This window comes from Pholis gunnellus (genome assembly GCF_910591455.1).
Source record: "Pholis gunnellus genome assembly, chromosome: 6".
NCBI classification, from domain to species: Eukaryota; Metazoa; Chordata; class Actinopteri; order Perciformes; family Pholidae; genus Pholis; species Pholis gunnellus.
The window spans coordinates 10123620-10145027 of NC_136532.1; the positions used below are offsets into that span (position 1 = coordinate 10123620).

General features: G+C 41.3%; 1 protein-coding gene across 1 annotated transcript; it reads left to right on the forward strand.

The window, feature by feature from the left end:
* Positions 1 to 8332: 8332 nt before the first annotated feature.
* Positions 8333 to 21152, forward strand: slc1a3a (solute carrier family 1 member 3a). Its single transcript, XM_079160864.1, is given in 12 exon segments — positions 8333 to 8459; positions 8836 to 9149; positions 10089 to 10226; positions 16011 to 16048; positions 16050 to 16100; positions 16102 to 16217; positions 16308 to 16350; positions 16948 to 17216; positions 17319 to 17552; positions 17869 to 18063; positions 18508 to 18642; positions 19221 to 21152. Coding segments are annotated over 11 exon segments (1611 nt in total). The 5' UTR covers positions 8333 to 8459; positions 8836 to 8965; the 3' UTR covers positions 19429 to 21152.
* Positions 21153 to 21408: the final 256 nt, after the last annotated feature.

A 21408-nucleotide genomic window follows, 5' to 3' on the forward strand; every position in this document is an offset into this window, starting at 1 on the left:
ACAAAATGTTGTTTCTCTTCTCATTCAGATTCCCACACTTTGAATTGTGACACTACATAATTATGCAGAAAGATTTTAACAGCATTAGGATGTTTTATGATTTCAGACCTGATTGACATACACTTAAATCCTGTGATGATCTCCAAATTCGCTTTCAGTTCAAATAAATATGGATTTTCTTCCAGTAGTCATGAGCAGCTGACAGATGATTGTCTTGATGAAGTTAGATGTTTTGTTAGATGAACACGGCAGTTTCACAGAAACCAAATCAAACCAAATCATGTTCCCACACTGACACATGAGAATGACTGATCTTGGTCAGTCTATGATGGAAAGCTTTGGATTTACCTCGTGTTCTAAATGCTTTCCAGCTGACAAAGTTCAGGAAAAAACGGCAGACAAACATCTTCGATCCTTTTCAGTTGAGGAACATCCACACATATGGGTCGTCGGCGTACAGAGGGCCCAGCATGTTGAAGCACACAGCTCGGTGCTCCAGTAAAATGTCCACCTGGCTCATCAGGTCCAGACAAAGATGTTCTACAAGATTCAGACAAACAGACCAGTCTACAAACGGTCTGCACCCACCGAGTGCCTCCAACCAAACTGACCCAAAAATGTCCAGAGATTCTGGCAAGTCCAGTAAAAGATTGTCCATCAACTCCATCTGGTTCATTAATCTGTTTTATTACACTCGGTGTAGATCAGCACTCAATTATGGGGACTCAGTTGCTCTGTTACATCACGCTTTGCCTCTGTCTTGTTTCTGCAGGGCTGGATCCAGACAGTTACAGTACAGATAAAACCTGACTGGCAGGTACTTAGTGGGGCCATCTGTCAACCTACATTCTCACTTTAACCCCTTATATCTCTCTCTTTCTGGCTCTAGGATTAGCGTAATAAGCTGTGTGACCATTCAGACCCTAATGCCCTAATTATATCCTCAGTATTCTCTGTGATAAAGATGCATGAGTGCGATTTAATCCCAATGTAGAATTATCCTACACTAATTTGAATAAAGTTTATATCTATCTATCTATCTATCCTGTTTTCTTAGATCGTTACTCTGCTTCAGTTTTGAATTGAGCTTAATCTCTGTGGATCACACAAACTACACGCTTCACTACTCACACCAAACACAAAGACAGACAGGTGCATGACGGACAAGTCCACTCATGTTCATACTGTAGTCTCTGTTTAACTACGGAACGTAGTGACAGGCATGGTGTTAATCTGACCCAGCACTGATTTTGTTTCTACCTACATTTCTTCTGCTAAAATGAACGCATCTGTTAGGTGAACTGTATCAAGAATGAATACACTGAATATTTCTAAAATTATACTTGAACAGTTTCCACCACTAGATGGAGGTAATGAATTTGTCATTTAGCATCTTCAGCATCATACAAAGATAACAAAGATCGACAAATGCACCTCCTTATACTTTTAGAAATTCAATAATTTTAGAAAAATTAAAGTCATTCGGTTGAATGACAAATCGGTTGAATTTTCTTTTCTTTTTCAAGTGCTGCAGCAGAATATTTTCACATCTTCTAACATCAAAATGCATAACTATAGTATGATGAATACTGAAACCATTGCTCTTAAAGCCAGCGTGCTACTACTGCTGATTATGATTATAGTGTTGATTCATCATAGTCATGATTATTAATTCTAACAGGAGTTCAGGCTGTCATTCGCTAGAGGAAAACAATAATCATACTTGAATACAACCAAAAAGGAAAGAACTGAAGGAGCTAGTTCAGACCCACAGAGCTTAGAAGTGAGACCGAAACCAAACTGTGGTGAGATAATAGCTGTCTCTCCTTCAAGCTATTGTCAGCTCTTTTTTATTATATTCTCATTGAGCACTTTCATCCTTTATTTTCAAAAAGATGGGCTTCATCGGCCAGTTGTTTACGACACAAAAAAGAAGGGTGTCATATTTAATTCTTTGAGGGCCTCAAACATATGTCTCGGTCATGTTTCTGGTCACTCCCCTTAGCATCATGGGGCACAGATTATTTTGGAAACTCAAGCCTCATTTGTACCAAAGCCTTGTCCTCTCCAAGATTCAGTGCTAACTGGACAGAGTAGAGTTCAACGGTGAGAAAAAGACAAGACACCCAGCCTTCAGCAGTCACCACTCTGCAGTTACTTACAGGAAAGACACAGGTGAATTTGACTGAGGTAATTAGCACTGCACCTGGCAAGACAATCCGATATTTCTATAGCAACTAATTAACATTTAGCACTCCGACAATGAAGAAGGTAAAGATCACCTAATATCCAGAGAGATCAAATCATTAAAAGACTGTATTGGGCACATATTATAGATAACCAGGAATGTTTGAGATGTGTGATGGCATTCTGATGAACTTTGTAGATGTCCAAGCATGCAACAGTTCTGAACTTCTATTTGTGACACTGTGGAGAAAACTGTTGGTTTCAAGATTTCATTTTCTCTAAGAGTATTGATTCTATTAACCCGTGATTCTCTGACTTTTCAAAGTTGGCTCATTTTGGCTCAGTATTGTGGAACAGCAGAGATTCCTTGTTGGTGAGCAACACGTTTGTTTTCCAGTGTGGTAAACTCTGCCTCTGAGCCCAGTCTGCAACTGTTACTGAATGTCTAGACCTCCTCTGTCTCTTCCGCTGCCTTTACTCTTTTTCTGTCTCCTCAGAGTTTGGTCCAAGTTGTTCTAATCCATGCGTCTTGCACGACGAGCCACCGGGACAACGACCAGCGTGGCCTCATTCAGATGAGTGAGAAACTGCGTGTGAACAGCCTCGTCTCCCATCGTGCCCATTGAACAACTTCTACGAGTGCGCTGAGACCCCTGGGTTTGAAGTCTGTAACATTTGATCCATGGGAAACCCTCTTGCACAATGATGCCGTTGAACAATGTGGCCCCAGTTCTATATGTCCCTAGAGGGCCACTGTAGACCACAGATCTTATAACCTGCCCTGGATACATCCCTCCCCTGGGAGTGGACCACTCCCATTTGAAACGACTGGCCTGGTAGAGCAGCCTTGGCCAGCTAATGTTGCACACACTCAGTGGTGCTGAAATTGAGGGTTTTACCGGTGTGTATTCGTGTATAAACCATGCATGTGTGTGTGTATGAGAGAGGGAAAGTTTGTGCCTTTAAAGGCAAGTCTATAGTAGAATACTGATGATATCATTTACTGTAGTTACAGCACAAACGCAGTTGATGAGGTGATGAAATTGTCAAACTATCAGCTTAATTTTCTTTACTTTCTAGCAAAGGAAAAGTGCCTAAACATCTGTCTCTGAATGTTTATGTAATTTGATGAGGGATTTCAGCAACACGCAGGCTAAAATAAACACAAATCCTTATTTTAACCATTTTGCCAGAATGTCTGTCATGATCTCATTCTCCACTTTGATCCCTTTACAGTCAATCACATTAGAACATGTGATTCCGATTCCGCTGAAGACACATGGCTCCTGTAGCCAACAATGAACGAACAGATCGTTGCATCAGGATGGAAAAACAGAAACCCATTTTGTTCCACATTCCTCCTGTAATCTATTTAACAGAACTGAGACCAGGATTCTCATTGAAGTATTTGAGACACTGCGCTCTTGTTAAGTCAGCTTCTTATACAAGAGCAGCGAAGTTGTTTCATCCGTGGTATAGGGTGGGTGAGAGAAAAGTGTATAATCTCTGTGAACCATAAAAAAGGCATCAATGAATAGAGAGATTAGGAAGATTGATTTACTTTCTTACTTTGGAGATTTAGCTTAACTTTGACCATAAAACCACTACATGCTTAATCCTAACCCTATCTCTGCCATACGTCTTAACCCCAAAGTAAATCATCAAAGATCCCTTCCAGACACATTTTAAGACTCTGCTTTGAATGACAAATTGTATCCAACATGTTTTTTTCCACAATAACTTCCATTACCTAGTAGCTTCATAATCACTGTTCAAGAGTGGACGCAATCTCCTAATCTAACTCTAAGCATAAGAGAAACTCACAAGCAGATGAATGTCACTCAATAAGCAAAATACATTATTCATTACAGGGGGACTTAAACCTTGTGGGGACTAGCTGCTTTTTGTCTACAAATGGGAGGTGGGTCCCCATGATGAACCGATCTTTGTCCCCACAAAGTGATTAACACAAGTATTCACACACACAGTCCACAGGCGACACATTTTCTACCCAACATCCATGGCAATGTGTAACATTCACCTGTTTCTCTGTTGTTTCTGTGTGTTTTACGACAGGGGGCCTGATTCTCTCTTCTTTTCTTCAGTTTACAAGTTGTGCTCTACAGCTGACCCCATCAGCCGATCCCTCGCTTTGCATGGGGACAGCAAGACAAAGGGGGCTGTTGTCTGTTGTTGCTTGTTGGGATAGCTGAGCGACGGATGCCATGTGGGTCGCTGCGGTGAGGAATGGCAGCGTGCTTATTTAAAGCTTTCCAGATGAGCTGATGTTCAATGATGGGAGAGCCAGGAATTTGGCCCGTCAGTATTGATGTCGCACACGCAATGTTCAGGGATGATTTTGTGTGATGATGCATTCTTTGGAAATTATTATAAAAGACTCGTTGGCCTGAAGGCTGTGGTGAAGCAATAACATTTTCACATCACATCTCATCATTATATCAGGCAGGCAGACACACACACACACACACACACACACACACACACACACACACACACACACACACACACACACACACACACACACACACACACACACACACAGTCCAATGTCCTCTAGCCAAATTGGATTATGGATAGAGAAAGGGTTTGTGTAGTTAATGGTCTAATTTCATTATGCTTTTGTTTGTTTTTCACTGCACCATAGAAAAGTGTGTAAAAGGGACAAATCTTTACTTTTTAGTCAAAAGAATAGCTGACACTGTTGCAGAGGAGGGAGCTGCAATATCGACTAACTCCATCATTGCTGCTATTTGTTCAGCATTGTTAGACCTTTTACATCTGGTGATGGGAAGAGCCAGTGACTGTTTCTAAATATTGCCTTCCCATGGCCCACATATTTCAGAGGAACTTTCAAGACCTGACGTTCTCCACTTGTCCACATTATGCACTCAGACTGTCCCACCAACCCTGGTTACCTGACTCCCACGTCCACGTGCTCACCTGTTCACATTCCCAAATCACAGTTAAATCACTGATGTTTCTGCTACCCGGGTTTTGACCCGCTGCCTGTTTATGATCTGCCTGCCGGCCTTGCCCCTCTAATGTGTTTGCTTGTCTGTACTGGCTTTGCATGCCTGACTGTAAGCCTGTTCATTTTAACGTTGGTCCTTTGTTTTCTGACCAGTTCTGCCCTAGTGTCTACACTTGGGTCCTCAATGCCAGTACAAACTGGTCAAAAGTGGTCCCAGTAGGTCTAACATGTTTGATGCCATATAGTGCCTTCAAATCTGCTGTCAGAAACAAAACACAGTATGGAGCAGAAGGACGCAGCTCTGTCACTGCCTTGTTGTGCTGAAGATGCCACCTAAATTGGCAGAGTACTTAACCATTACTCAAGCGTCCCCTGCGTCCTCCAGATCCTGCTCGGCAATCTCTTGTGTCTCTCATGCTTTCCTAGGAGCAGCCTATAGCAGTTGTCCAACGAGCTGTTCCCTTAGTGTTAGTGTCTGCTAGTGTTCAGCCTGGCTAGTCTGCTGACCGTCTCTCATGCCTTAGCCCCCGCCTGAGGGTCTCCTTCTGCTCACTCCCCAGGCCGCCCGCCTGAGTTGTCATGCTCGAGTGATCTTCATTGTCAATGCCATCCAACTCTTCCCTCTTCTCTGCATGATAACTGATACCCCTGTTTTAACCTGCTGGTGTAGTAACGTCCCTTTTCTTCGAATTGCTCTACCTCAGTGTCTGCATTTGGGATTTCAATCCTATTGCCTTGTAACCAAATATGTGGCATATGTGGAAACTTCAACCTCATGATGAAGTTGAATTACCGCCTCACGAACAGAGTCAACAATAACTGATCATTATAATCTTCCTAAATGTAGAATATGTGGCAGATCTCTTGTATTGGATTGCATTAAATGATAGGCTCTGTATGTAATACAGTAGCCAGGGAGTGTACATTTTCTTTATCAATATATAAGTTATACATAAGTGAATTGTTTTCCAGATTTAACAGCAGCAGCAGTAACAGCAGCAAAGCCACTGACAATGATAGCCGGTCTGCGCACTAATAGGCCAGTGACTCAGACTAGACTCCTCTGACTGAAGTGTCGAGTGAAGCTGTTCAGTGTCTCTGAGGCCCAGGGGATGACGGAGGAAGATCGAAACACAGTACACATTCTCTCACACTGCAATTCAGACAGTAATTGCCCGTTTGTTCAAAGCTAATGATGGTTATCCAAGCATCTCAGAGGAACGGTGATTCCACCGACAACTCTGTGCTTTTCTTTGCTGCTCCACCATGTTATGAATAATGATTACAGCCTGAAAGTATTGCTCTCTGATTGGAAACATCTTGATCTGCTGAGTGTGTGCACACGCTTGTTTTCAGACTTAGAGCCATTATACATTTTAGACCAAAAACTACTTTTAGATCTGACTTTTTATTTTCAAATTATTATTATTTTGACATTGTCACTCAATCAAGTTAGTTTCAGTGTAATTTACCAAAATCTGGCTCAATCAGTGGTAGGTTGCATGTGGACCGCAGTGGCATTGTGGCATCTAAAGTGAAAGTCAAAGCCGTGGAAGATACATTCTCTATGCTCAACTGACAATTTTCTTTCCAAACAAACTGGCACGTTTACTGACAATAATCCACAGACCTTTTGAACTTTTTCATTGAGAATTTCATTATATCAAAGAATTGCTACCAGCTACTGTATTCATATCTAAAAGGAAAGAAGCAGCCCACAACAATGTCTGTGGTTAACTGTGCCATTATATGCTGCAGCTGAATTGAAATATTTGGCGCTTTGAGTAACTCGACTCAAATGCCAAAGTTCCACTGTCTTGAAATGATCTGCAGCTCTGATCTCAGCAAATCCTGGATGGATACTTATAATTCTGGATGAGAGAAAAAATGCTTCATTGACATTTTGAGTGAACTTTCCGTTACAGCCATGCAAGTGCAGCTCTGTTAATATATTCTAAACTCTATTACGGTATTATCTTTGGAAATGATTCTCCTTCTTTTAATAGTATAAAAGATGCATGCCGAAGTCAGAGGTTATATAATTTGACTGAGGTCATATGGAGCAGGAAGTACATTGTGTGTGTGTGTGTGTGTGTGTGTGTGTGTGTGTGTGTGTGTGTGTGTGTGTGTGTGTGTGTGCGTGGGTGTGTGTGTGTGTGCGTGCAACAGGGATTCCTTTAGTATGAGTCAGAAACGATGCCTTCAGCTGTCATTTACACCCACACTTTTTTTTTCCCAGACACATTCACCCACATTCACATATGCACAAACGCACGCGCGCGCACACACACGCACACACACACACACATTTCCGTATGCACCCTCAGCATTCATCATATTGCACATTCCAAACTGTGAATTCCTGAATTTTCCTGCCAAACCAAACTCCATCAGCCTGCTTGTGTTTGGATCATCCTCAGTGGAAGTGTTTTTTTTCCCCAACCACTGTGTCTCTTGTGTCTAACACTCTGGTGTCATTACGTTTAAATGGCACACATGTAGCTAACTCACACAGTAGTGAGTTTGCTGAGAACATCCAGATTCAAAACATGTGTTACTGTTTACACAGACTGTTCGTTTGTAAGCCAAAAGCTGCAGAGCACCAGTTGCACCACTGGCACTTGGTAAACATTTACGAGCTCTGTTTAGCTTAGCCAACTAAAGACTAAAGAAAAGTCAGATTGATTGATGAGTGTGTCGGTTGGAGATTTGTCAATATAAATGTATGAACGACTAATCCACTTCCATTTTTTTTGGATGGATAGAGGACTTGTACTTCTCAATTGACTCACTCTCCACAGGAATCTCCAATCAGGCTGAACTTATCAAGCGTGAAAAAACGTTTGAAAGGACGGCTGAGAGGGACAGAAGAAAACAAGAAGGTCCTTTCTCTTTTCCCTGCTTAGAAAGCTCATTATTCCTCAAGCTCGCCTCTGTCTGAAAAGCACCCCCACCCTCTCCTCTAAATTACTTCACTTTTTTAGTTCCCGCCTCACCTCCCCACAGGCCCACACTGTGTGAGTGACTAACTCCACTTTTTCTTTATAGCACCGCCTCCATTTTCTCACTGGCTCTTTTATTTCCTCAACCCCTCCTTTTCTTTTCTCCTCCCCTCTCCTCGTTTTCTCCTGTTTCTCTTCATTGCTGGTTACTCACACCAACCAGCTCACAGCCAAAGAGCTCCTCTGTCCCTGACACGCTGATCGGGCTTTAAACCAGAACTTTCCCCCTGAAAAAAAAAATTGAGATTACCAAAGGAATTCATTGCTCAAGTTTAAAGGTACAACCATTTTTTTCTATCTTAGTATTTTACCATTTCATATGTCTTCAAATACATATTTACCATTTGACCAGTAGCTGTATATGTGTGTGTCTGCATGTGTGTGAGGCTGTGAATCAATATTGGTCTAACTGCACGTGTGTTGTAGTTACTCGAGTGTATGCATGAGGAAGTCTAAATGCCCTCACGGTTATGGGTGCAACACATGTGTTCTTCATTCATGTGCACAGCTTTTCATTGACAGAAGAGTCACAACAGAAGAGTTATATTACATTTTGTGATACATTTTTGGACTTTGTATGTGCTGTATAGAGTTGTTTTTGTGCTCAAGTATCAAATGCTAACTCTCACAATATGTTCTTCCCTTTCAATCAAGACACTCATAAGAGAGGAAGAGGAGCAACAGCTTTCATCAAACAGGACCTGAAAGGTGTGTCAATCAAGGTTCACCGCCAAGTTCAAGTTCCTGCAAGTCTTGAACAGATCTGACGATTCCAGAGGCAGCTATGACCCAGAGCAACGGGGAGAACCCACAAAGGAACCGGAGCGGTCTCCACCAGATCCGGGCCATGATCCAGTCCCGATCACTGCGGGCCAAGAAGAGAGTGGAGAACATCACAAAGGATGATGTGAAAGGATTCTTCAAGAGAAACGCCTTTGTGCTCTTTACCGTCGCTGCTGTAATTCTTGGTAAGTGTGAACATTTTCTTTGTCCCGTAAGACACTGTTTAAACACTGCATTCTATTCGTTATTTAGCTGACTTAAAACGGGACATTATTGGAGACTTTGTTTGCTCCTCTCATCACCACCCGATCCAACAATCCATCAATCGGGGGGGGACCAACACAAGTGTAGCAGTACGGAAGAAGGAAATGAATAGAAACAGACCCACCGGATGAGAGCATAGAGGGGCCTCAGATGAACTTAGCAGACAGGCCTTTTTCTGACCCTGCAGCTGACCCTTGACCTGTTGCCATTAACCTTTGAATCTGACTCAGTAGGAAGTGAGCCAGGCCCACCCACCGCATGCACATCTGCAGCCTGGCTGGATTTGCACCGTGCCATAACAAACACATGGGACTTGTTGATTTGTTGAATTCAGGATATTCTTCACTTCAGGCTAATGGGTCAGCCACCTGGGCGCTGTTGGTGGGGATGAACTGCTCTTTTAGTGAATAGACTTCACTGAAACTGAAATTAAGTTTAAAAATGACCACAGCAGAAGTGACAGCCAATGCCTATCCCTTTCAAAATACCGGCATATTCTACTGATTAAAAGTCTTCCCAGCAACAATGACTTTGAACTCATATGCTTTAACCTTGAACATTATACCCCACCTCTCTAGCATCATTATAAAAAACACATTCTTTGTACATGAAACCTCATTGGCAATAAACCGGATTCTGTTTTGGAAATGTTTCAGCTTTCAGGTTTTATTTCGGGACTCTGAAACTTACTATTATGGTATGGTATCCATTCATATGCAACATTTTGCTGTAATATGATTGTATCCAACTATAGGTGTCGAATATGGGACTCTCTTCAAGTCTAATCATGTTAACACAAAAAAACTTGAAGTGTGCTGATAAAGTTTTGACTTTTCTTCCACATCTTTTCCACACTGTAGGCATCATACTTGGATTTGCCCTCCGACCTTATAAAATGTCTTACCGGGAGGTGAAGTACTTCTCGTTCCCTGGAGAGCTGCTGATGAGAATGCTTCAGATGTTGGTGCTGCCCCTGCTGGTTTCCAGCCTCATCACAGGTATGAACATCAGGTCATTTTAGAGCCACCAGGACATCTCCCACCAAAATTGCATACATTTCAATATTTAATTTGACCTCTTACTCTTCTATTCATTTTAAAATAAAAGATTTTGAAATAACAGTATTCTTGCTTTTTGAAAGACCTAAACCGTTTCTTTTCAGACATTGATAATCAAAGTGAAATACTTCACACACACGTGAATTTACTGAATGCATCAATAATGTTAACAAAATAAATGTGACACTGTTGGCTTATACACAGCACACCCCACATGATTGTAACATTATTACAGCAAAACACATTGGCTATTTTTAGTTCAAATGTACCTCAGATATCTAAAATAAGCACAAATTACTAAGACAGTTCAAACCAGAGTGACACTTTTTTGTTCTAAATTGATATCAAACAACTAAGTCACAATACGCAGCCCTCTACTTTATCGCCTAATACCACACAAACCCTGACATTTTCTTTTATCTGCATATCTGTAAGCCTGTGTGCTCAGCATGGCTCTACAGCTTTCTGACAACCAAACAAAAAAAAACATTCATCTTCTACTACTGTGTTCCCTAATACTGTCTCCTAGTCTAAAGTGAAGGTAAAGCACAATATCCATTCGCACATATGGAAAAAGTAGGACCATACTCTGACTCTGGTTGGTTTGAGATTGTAGTTACATCTGTGAATAAATTACATACCAGTAAGGTTTGTTGTTGTGTGGCTATACAGACCAACATGTACCTCATGAGAGGCAGAGTGAGCCAGCTGTTTGTTCAGTCTACGCTGTTTGTTGGTTTTGGGCCAAGTGGTGGACGGGGTTAAGATGACCTAATGAGCGAGAGACAGACATATATTGAGAGATATGCTTTGAACTTTACACTACAAGACTTCATGAATGGCTAATGAGACAATGGGCCCCCGGGTAAAGACATGCAAAAGGCCCCACCACCACTCCTGTAGGAGCAAGACACACTTATTTTTTATCTGTGGTAGTTATGCCCCTTTTTGTAGTTGTTTTGTGTCTCTTTGTAGTCATCTTGAGTCTCATTGTAGTTGCTTTGTGTCTCTTTGTAGTCTTGTGTATCTTTGTAGCTATTTTTGTCTATGGTTGTTTTGTGTCTCTTTGTTGTAATTTCGAGTCTCTATGAAGTTGCATTGTATCTCTTTGTAGTCTTTGTGAGTCTTTGTGTCTCACAATGACTATAAAGGGGGGGCGGCTAACACTTTAGGCTCTTGAGCCTGTGCACGGTAGGCCCATTCAGTGATACGTCCATGATGTTATCAGTCACATGCTTGACCAATGTTGTAATGGTCTTCATCTTGATACAGCATGACCAAAGCCATCCTAAATCTGTTGTGTTTTCATTGAATAAGCAATTGGGGGCTTGATTACTTTGTGGTTTCAGTATATCTTGTACCTGCTGCAGCTCACATGTATTTGAGCATATGTTTGAGGAAAAAACAAACATATGACACTGAGATTTTCAGTCCTAATCCATGGATATAATGAGTTCATTCATCACTGTTGACATGGTTCATACACCCATTCAGACACGCAGGGATGTTTTCTGACAGCTGAGCCTCCACTTGTTATGGACGTAAAAGAATAGACTTTCCAAAAACACTGGTCAGCAGCACTGACTGATACAGCTAGGCAGGATATACTGCGACCAAATGTCCAATCCTTGAGCAGTGATTGACATGGCAAGAGGCCCATTTCACGAAGGGATGATAGAGACACGTCCGATAATAACCTGCTTTGTGCTGCAGCGAGGCATAACATCAGCCTCCTCTGACATCATGTCACATGACAGCAGCTAAAACAAACCAAGTCATCTGGCACACGGCTCCTTTCTCATGTGTGTGCTTGTGCCCCATCCAAGTCATCAGATACAGTGTTATCTGCTATAAAGTTGTCATGAGACTGGAAAATGTCAACTATATTAGTCAAAATAACACACTTTACATAACATTTTGGTTTTTCTTTGTAACTTGGCAGTTATTATTATTACTATTATGTTTGCTATTGCTATTATTCTTCTTCTTCTTCTTCTTCTTCTTCTTATTATTATTATTATTATACTCCTACTGTTGCCTTGTTTTCAAAACTTCCAGAAACCATATATTACATGGAATATTGTGTTTTTATTTGTTTTGTTTCTGTTATTGTTGAATATTCGGTTAATTTGGTTGTGCAACATGATTTAGATAGTCTAGACTGCATTACCACACACCTTGCATTAATCATCAGTCATTTTCTGTGCAACAGAAGCACTAGTTTGAACAGCCTTTATCTGCATCAGCCACATGGCACCATGCCACCAGCAAGAATTAACCCAGAAAGCAAATTCAACCACAGTAAATGCATCAACCTACATGTCTAACAAGACTCTAAAAAGCAACTGAAAAAATATCATAAAAACAAATTTTAAGTCTAGAATGCAGATAAGATACCATTTTATTACTGTAATCTTCCAAAGTCACCGGCTATCCCCTCATTCAATCACACATACAATTCTGAATGGCACAACTGATTCCTGCAAATATTTTAACCTGGTTTTAGTAGATTGTCATTCCAGTGTTTGACTTTGTTTTGTTGGACAAACGAAGACGCTCTTATCAAACTATGCAGATCCAAAATAAAGCCAAAAGATTTGTTCTAATGTCACAGTGTGTGCTTTTGGGTTAAAAGGATCTGGATCCACCCTACAAGAAGCACACTGAAGCTTGATATTTATTTGTATTAATTAGTATTATTGCAGCACTGAAATGTAAAAATCACAAATAATTGTACAGCTCCAACGGAGATATCATCGGCTAGCTGTCAGGAATTTAGTAGAGTTGAGGTCAGAGGTCACAACAACAAGCAACAACAGCAACAACAACAAAAGTTATTTGTAACTGCGAAAAGTAATTGTTTCAGCAAAACGTACACACATACACACACACCTGCACATGCTGACATTATAAGGAATTTTTTTCTTTACTCACATAGGAAGAAACGTTTTTTCTCCCACAGTTTCTGCTGAAACTGCGACATCTTCTCTTGATCTTGAAGAGTGTTTTTGACACACTTTAGCTTTTTGTTTATCTGTATTTCACCAACGTTCCTATATAAGAACCTATGTTCTTCAGCATAAATGTAATTCAGCTCTGTTTCTAGAGCATCCATAGGAGAACCAATGGATGAAGGATTACGAAAGACTTCAAACAAACTACTCAACATGTCTTCTCCACAAAAGTCATTTTGTTTTCAGGTTTTTCATTATGATAGCTAAAAGTCCACCACGGAGTATTAATAGAGCCAAGAAGAGGGCTGGACAGGGAGAGGGGATGTGGGCAATAAAAAGAGAAAAAGGAGGACGATTATGGTGGAGGTCGCTGGAAGGGGAACCTGAAAGGAGAGGGAGGGAGTCAATGGGAAGCCCAGGACAAGGAGTAAAGACAGGACATTACAAGTCCTGGAATGAAGGATAAAATGCAGGTGTTCAATAACTGGACAGATTCATTGTGACTTTAATAAATAAAGGCAGCAACATAATGAAAAAATTAAGAAGTTATAAAAAATAAATATAAATTTACGGATTGAAATTGTATGTAAAAAGCTGGTGGTGAAGTACAAGTTCTCCCTCAGTTGAATGGTCCCTTGTTAAATAACCATGTGGTCCAGGTGTAACTTCATACTTTCAATAAAAAAAAGCATATACTATTGATTTTACCATATGTAGTGTCTAAAATCAGTTATGGAGAGAAATCTTATAGTGTTTAGAGTGAGGTAAAATCTCATTATTCCCTGAAATATAGTGGTATAGAAGAATAAATCTCTGGGAAATGCTGATTTATTTATTAAAATTGTATTTTCCACCTCTGCACGTCACAAAGAACCGAACAGAAATCACTTTGTCAAAATATTTTCTGACGGTGAAGTCTTGTTAGAGCGGTGGAGTCAATATTAGCCCATGCAGAGTCAATGGCCCTCTGGTTAGACCTCCTGCAAGTCCCACCCCCCCCCCCCCCTAACTTTTGTGTTTGAAGAACATTCCCCAAATGAGAAAGAAAGTCATTTGGCTCTCCTTCAATCTTGATTCTGTCGTTCTTTTAAGAGGATGGAATTGGGGAGATCCGTTGTTACCCGGACAACAGGCAGGGATCATTGTGTGCGTGCGGGGCTGACTAAGTCAACAAGTTTTCCCATGGCTGTCAGAAAAAGGAACTGGAGGAGAGCAGGAGAATTGGGGTGGGTGGGTGTGGGGGGTGGGGGGGGGGGGGGGGGGGGGGGGGGGGGGGGGTGGGGGTGTTGGGTTAATGAAAGGATTGCAGCAATAAGATCAGCGCACAAGAAAGAAAAACAGAGAGAGGAGGGAGGCAAAGATGTGGGGGTCGGAGAAGAGGTACACCAGGGAGGGCTACTATACGGGGGCACCCTGAAACAAGAGGTGGGGTGTTTGGGAGAGGAGGGGAAGAATTTGGGAGAAGAGAATGAAGGAGGGGAGGATGAGGAGGGGAGGAAGAGGCCCCAAAAGAGTTGGATAAAAGCCTTAGTCCTGGCATGTTGAGACCAGAGGAACAGAGAGGGCCAAAGCAGGGGCAGTAGGTACACACACACCACACACACACACACACTCACACACACACAAACAGTGTCAAAGTGCCACATATGACAGCTCTGAATGAAGGTAATGGCCATAATAGGACCTGACACTTTGAAATGTTTCCAAATCCAGTTCTCTGGATGGTTTAGCCTCCAGGCTCCATGCACCGTCAAACCACTCTGTGGCTCGTATACAACCTTTATTTTTCTACAGCAGTGATTTGTCAATCTTAACCGTCAAAACTATTTCTCATGCAACCTGATATTGATATGTTGCTTTTCAGCAGGCCCGTAAAATAAAACTCACCACATAGTTTAGCTTACATATAATTAGCATCCTGCCTTCCTTGCAGGAATGATCATCAGACTTAGCAGGGAGCATGTTCTGCATTTAACGTCGCTCTGTTGGTATTTTCTCTGCCAAATATTCAATTGAGGTCCGACTGTTAGTCCCTGTCTAATCTCTGTGTTAACAATAAACTAATGTCACACTTTGGGACATACAGTGCTGTTGTATGATCAAATAGAACACAATAGTTGGAATGATGCTAACTCTACGACTTCTACGACCCTCTTGAGCAAAAGGGTGAAACCCAACTGACAAAGCACAAATTCACAATTTGAGAACATAATCTCTGGCATGTTTTCAAAGAGTTTCTGCCTGCAGCTATTTGCTTAAACTATATTATCTGTATATATTGGATGTACAGTATGTAAACAGCTTTTGTGTATTAGATCTGGTAGGTGTTGTTTCCCCATCTGTAAAGGTCAGAGTCAGATTGAGTTTCTGCCGGCTCTTGTGATCATAGATTGCTGGGCAGATAATCCAGATAGATGTAATTGACCCATAATTACAGCACCTTTTCCCAGGCTAACTGAATGCTCATACAGACAGAAGCTAGTGACACTTCTATGCATACGTAGGTTGCGGAGCAGCACGACTGAAAGTGAAAGGGATCTTTTTTTCCATCTACAGTAACATCAGTTGAACCAGATTCAGATTCCTGCACTCTCTTGATGCTTGAACTATAACGGCATTGGCAACATTTGATCTTCATTTTGTTAAAGAGCATGTGACTGAAAGCTATTTGTGTGTAATTGTAAATGCATGACTGAAACGATAGGAACTCTTTGGAGGACAAACCCTTTTGTGCTGAAATAGATTCATTTAGATGATTTGTCCTTTTCAGGTATGGCCGCTCTGGACGGCCGTGCTTCTGGGAAAATGGGGATTGAGGGCGGTGGTCTACTACACCACCACTACTGTCATTGCTGTGTTCACTCGGTATCGTCTTGGTTCTCATTATTCACCCTGGAAAAGGAAGAAAGGATGAGTTCACCAAACAGCCGAAGATAGAGGAGATCAACGCATCCGATGCCTTCCTGGACCTCATCAGGTACCTACACGAACATTTATGCAACGTTTGTAATCTGTAAGTAATCTGTTAATCCTAACGAAAATGTACCTCTTTTGTTGTGTCTTCTAGAAACATGTTTCCTCCTAACCTCGTGGAGGCTTGCACCAAACAGGTGACTCTCCCACAACATCCCCTGTCTTTGTCCTGCAGTTACATGAAATATATGTAATTGTCTCACTTTAGCATAGAGTGCACATTTCACATTGTTTAAAGCCTCTCCGGCACGTTTCTTTTGTATGTTCGTAATGCCGTTGTCATTCTTGTGGACGTTCAACTTACTGGAGATCTCTGTTACACAGGAAATTAAATTCCTCAGCAATAAAATGTAAATCTGCTTTCCATGCTTACATCTGACTCAGCTGAGTTGATAACCGAGGCCCTCGTCTTCATGCCCCTTTCATTTCCTTATTCTAACATATTTTATGCAGGCGGGGAACTCGGTGAACATTTTGTGTACCAGATGGTAATATAGGAAGTTGAAAGCACAAACAAATAACTACATCCTAATCTATTTGTTTTAGTGTAAATGATGAAATTGAACATGTTAGCCTGGAATTCTTATAAAGTTTAAGACACACTTTCTTTATATTCGAAAAATAAATGTGCTTGGTAAATCTTCAACGACCCTGAATCAAAGTTATTCTTGACTAAAAGTATTTATAAAAATATTTCTGCTCCAGGAATTAATCTCTATTCAACCTCTTTGCAGTTCAAGACGCAGTATGCCAAGAGAGTAGTCGTCGTGAGGATGACAGTGAACGACACCGTATTCACACTCAACGGTAGCGAGGAGATCACCCGGGAGGAGACGATCCCGGTGCCAGGGTCGGTTAATGGAGTCAATGCTCTGGGCCTGGTGGTGTTCTCTATCTGCTTCGGTCTGATCATCGGGAGCATGAAGGAACAGGGGAAGCCCCTCAAGGACTTCTTCGACTGTCTCAATGAAGTCGTCATGAGGCTGGTCGCCATAATCATGTGGTGAGTACCAGCAGGGATGGATTGCTGAATGGGTGGAGAGAGATACATGTGGAATGAAGTGTTGGATGATCTGCATTAACAGTAACACTCATCGAACCTCAGGTACGCCCCTATCGGTATCCTGTTCCTGATTGCTGGTAAGATCGTGGAGATGGACGACATCACATCCATGGGTGGCCAGCTGGCAATGTACACAGTGACAGTCATTTGCGGCCTGACCATCCACGCCGTAGTTGTCCTGCCAACGCTCTACTTCGTCATCACCAGGAAGAACCCCTACGTTTTCATCGCTGGGCTGTTGCAGGCACTCATCACTGCCCTGGGAACATCATCAAGGTATGTGATTGGGGGGTTTTTTATCCAAAAATATCAGAATTATCAAATTGAAGTCCAACTCAAAATGTAAGACTGATAAAAAAAAAGCTCAAGGTAGAATGTATTGTCATTCTGTTATGTACAATATAGGGAAATGAAATAGCTGACTTGCAGTGAGGTTTTACACTTTGGTAAAGAGCCTCCCTGGATGCAACGGATGATGAGCGTTGATGAGCATGATTCAGCATCTTGGGGTAATTTCTAGGAGACTGGGTTGATTTTTCTGTTTGTCTCTGTTTTTTCACTCCCCCCCCTCCCTCCCTCTCTTCTCTGTCAGTTCTGCCACACTGCCTGTCACTTTTAAATGCCTGGAGGAAAACAACAAGGTGGACAAGCGCGTGACCCGTTTCGTGCTCCCTGTCGGCGCCACCATAAACATGGATGGCACAGCTTTATATGAAGCCCTGGCGGCCATCTTTATTGCTCAGGTCAATGATTATGACCTTAGCTTTGGGCAGATTCTCACCATCAGGTATGTGATATACAGTACTTAAAACATTTTAAAAAAGACCCAAACTGACATTTTCTTTTTACCTGCTCAAAGAATTGAATCAGTTTTGGATGTACCAGAGAATATTTCAATTACATTTGTTTTTTCCATTATGGCGAGAAATGCAGCCTAACCCAAGTGAAGCATCTCCAAGCCTCAAAACCACAGGTTGCTGCTTCATAAATGACTTTCCACCAGTTATGCTTTCTGTCCAGCAGTAGATGGGAGATTGTCTTTCAGTCAAGGGAATGAATTCTCAGTGACCCTCTTCAATCATAGGAATGATCGAGAGGTCAATACAGGGACATGTCTGTCACAGTTGTACTGCAGTGAATGATTTTTAGGCACCTAAAATGTCTCTGCGTCTGCCTCCTCCTCCCCCCCCCCCCCCCCCCCCCCCCCCCCCCCCCCCCCCCCTACCATCAGTATCACAGCGACAGCAGCCAGTATTGGAGCAGCTGGAATCCCTCAGGCAGGGCTGGTCACCATGGTGATCGTGCTAACGTCAGTAGGCCTGCCCACTGACGACATCACACTCATCATTGCAGTTGATTGGTTCCTGTAAGTACGGGTTATATGACATCTCAGGATGTTTCCTTAAGTAGCACCAGCACTCTTTAGAAACTGAAAAATGCGGGTTTTAGAGAGGGATGAAGAGGGTTAGGTCACAAGGAAATATAGTTATGATATAGTAATATGATTTCAATTAAGCTCCTCTCAGGGGGATTTTAAGAGGTTAAAAGGGATCAACCTGGTATGCACTCTTGAGTGGATTATGGGACAGCTTCCAGAGACACTCCCTTCACATTCATCTGTTTTTTATTCAGTCGGCATCCGAACTCAGTGAGAGCTGTGTTTCATGTGGTTTGGAAATTGTCTGTAACGGTTAAAACTATGCCTCCGGTTTACTAATGATACTATTTCATGCAAAACACTCCATGCGTACTTCATTTTCAATGATTTCAACTAAATAGTTTAATATTCATTGTCTTCGTTAGTCTTTTTAGTTTTTTCTCTGTTTGTTTTTGTCTTTTCTTCTCTTCCAATGTTTCATGTTGTTTTGTCTTGTGTTGTTTCATCTTGTCGCGTCTTGTCTTCTCCACGCCTCCCGTCCTCACCTGTTCTCCGTCTTTCCTCAGGGACCGACTGCGCACCACCACCAACGTCCTCGGAGACTCCATCGGTGCAGGTATAGTGGAACACCTGTCTCGCCACGAGTTGCAGAAGAAGGACCCCGAGGTGGGCAACTCAGTGGTGGAGGAGGCCGACAAGAAGCCGTACCAGCTCATCTGCCAGGAGAATGAGTATGATACCGAGAGGCATGCTGACAGCGAGACCAAGATGTAGATTTTTGTCCGAGGTTGTCTACATTCCTAGGAAAACCATTGCACTGCATTGGACCACGCTTTCAAACTATGCTCCTCTTAATATGAAAACCTTCCTCTCACAAGGTTGGAGGGTTTGAAATAAATTGATCTACAGCTAGAACATTTTTCAGCCAAGATGTGTGAGATGTGGTGTGGTCTTTCCTGGCGCACTGTTGACTTGAAACGGTTTGCTGTTGCATTGTCTTTACTAGGGTTTGTGATATGACGCAGAGTACTATATCTGGGTGGCAGCTGTTTACTATGAAGACTGAGCTACTTTAGAGCATAATGGTGCGTGGCCTGTGTGCCATATCCAACCTCTCTCAGAACTGTGATGACTAATTTCACCCACTAGAGGTCAGTATTGCTGTGAGTCTTAACGCCCATTCTTGCACAGCCCAGGCTTCAAAGTTGTTGCTTTTGTTTTGTTTGAGCGATGTTGTATGTTAAAAAGTGTAAGTGAAATGTTGGATATCATGCACATACACTGGGGTGACCAACTTCATTGGGGAAAAATGGCTGCTTATTTACCAACTTGTGTTGGTGGCTTTATTTTCTATGATTTTGTGCATTTTCAACTGACTGAGTGAGTGATGTAATTTACCCTAAAGCACGCATCCCTTTGTCCCCTAATTGTCCAAACCAGGAAGTGCTGTCAGACTAACTTGACAACTATCCAGTCTAGTCAACCAAACATTAAAATCATGAAGACTGACGAACCAAAATCACTCAGACATGTTTTTAACCATACATTTGCTGAGCTGAGAATTTTAAAAATGTAATCAAATCATTATTTTTAAGCCATTGTATTTCAACCAAAAAAGCACCAAAAATACTTTCCAAATTTCTATATAGTTTATTTAACTCATACCTGCCCATGCCTAAACATATTACTCACCAGCACAATAATACAGTACAGTACTGCTATAATGGGAAGATGGTAGTGATTTTATTTCTAATGAATTCTGATGGTGAGTGTGAGTCGATCCCTTACATAGGCCCCCTGACATGGGCATGGATTAAACTAACATTATTTGGTTTAAATATTCACATGGTAGTATGAAATATGTCTTTTATATTGAATTAATAAAATGGTAGCCAGTAGTTTGGATATTTAACTTCAAATTGTCTATTCTCAATTTAGCTTTCTTTAGATAATACAATCTAATGTGTATTTCATTTGATTCAATACAGATGCATGTTGTAAAGTAACTCATTTCAGTTCATTTCCCATATATTTTATTTTAGCTAGCGTGTACTTGAGCTTATTCAGTATACATTACAATGTATAAGTTGCTTTGTATAGAAGGTTCTTCTGAATATACTGTATTTGTATAGATAAATGTAGATAAATGTGTACATTAACTGTAGATTTTAAATGGTAAAAGGTTACTTGAGGATTGCATATTTAAAGATGTTGTGACTATATGATCTAACACACCTTTTGACCAAACTAACAATCCCTTTAGTTCCTTTTACAAATACAAAACTGGCTGATTTAAAAGACCAAATGTTTTTGTCCTTTACACACTTGAGGAAATGGAATAGTTCCTTTGTTTACAGTTGCGGGTGTCTCTCTTGATATGATTGTTTCTCTCATGAATTCACATGTGACTGCACACACAAACACACAAACACATGACTGTGCAATAGTGGTAGTTTTATCTTGCATGGATTTTTATGAATAAAAAGAAATAAAATCTGTGGTTGTGTATTTATTATTTTATCACCACAAATGTAATCTATGATATGAGTAAAAGGTAGATGTATCTACATGTTTTGAATCCTTGTTTAATCCTCATTTGACATCCTTCTGGATCCATATTCTGTATGTTTACCTTTTTGTCATCCAGATTGTCTAGAATTTATTTGTATGTCGTTGGTTTATTCTGCACACCCAACATCGATTGCATATGTGTTACCCTGTTAAAGTTTCGGTTGAGAGAGTTTTTTCTCATCT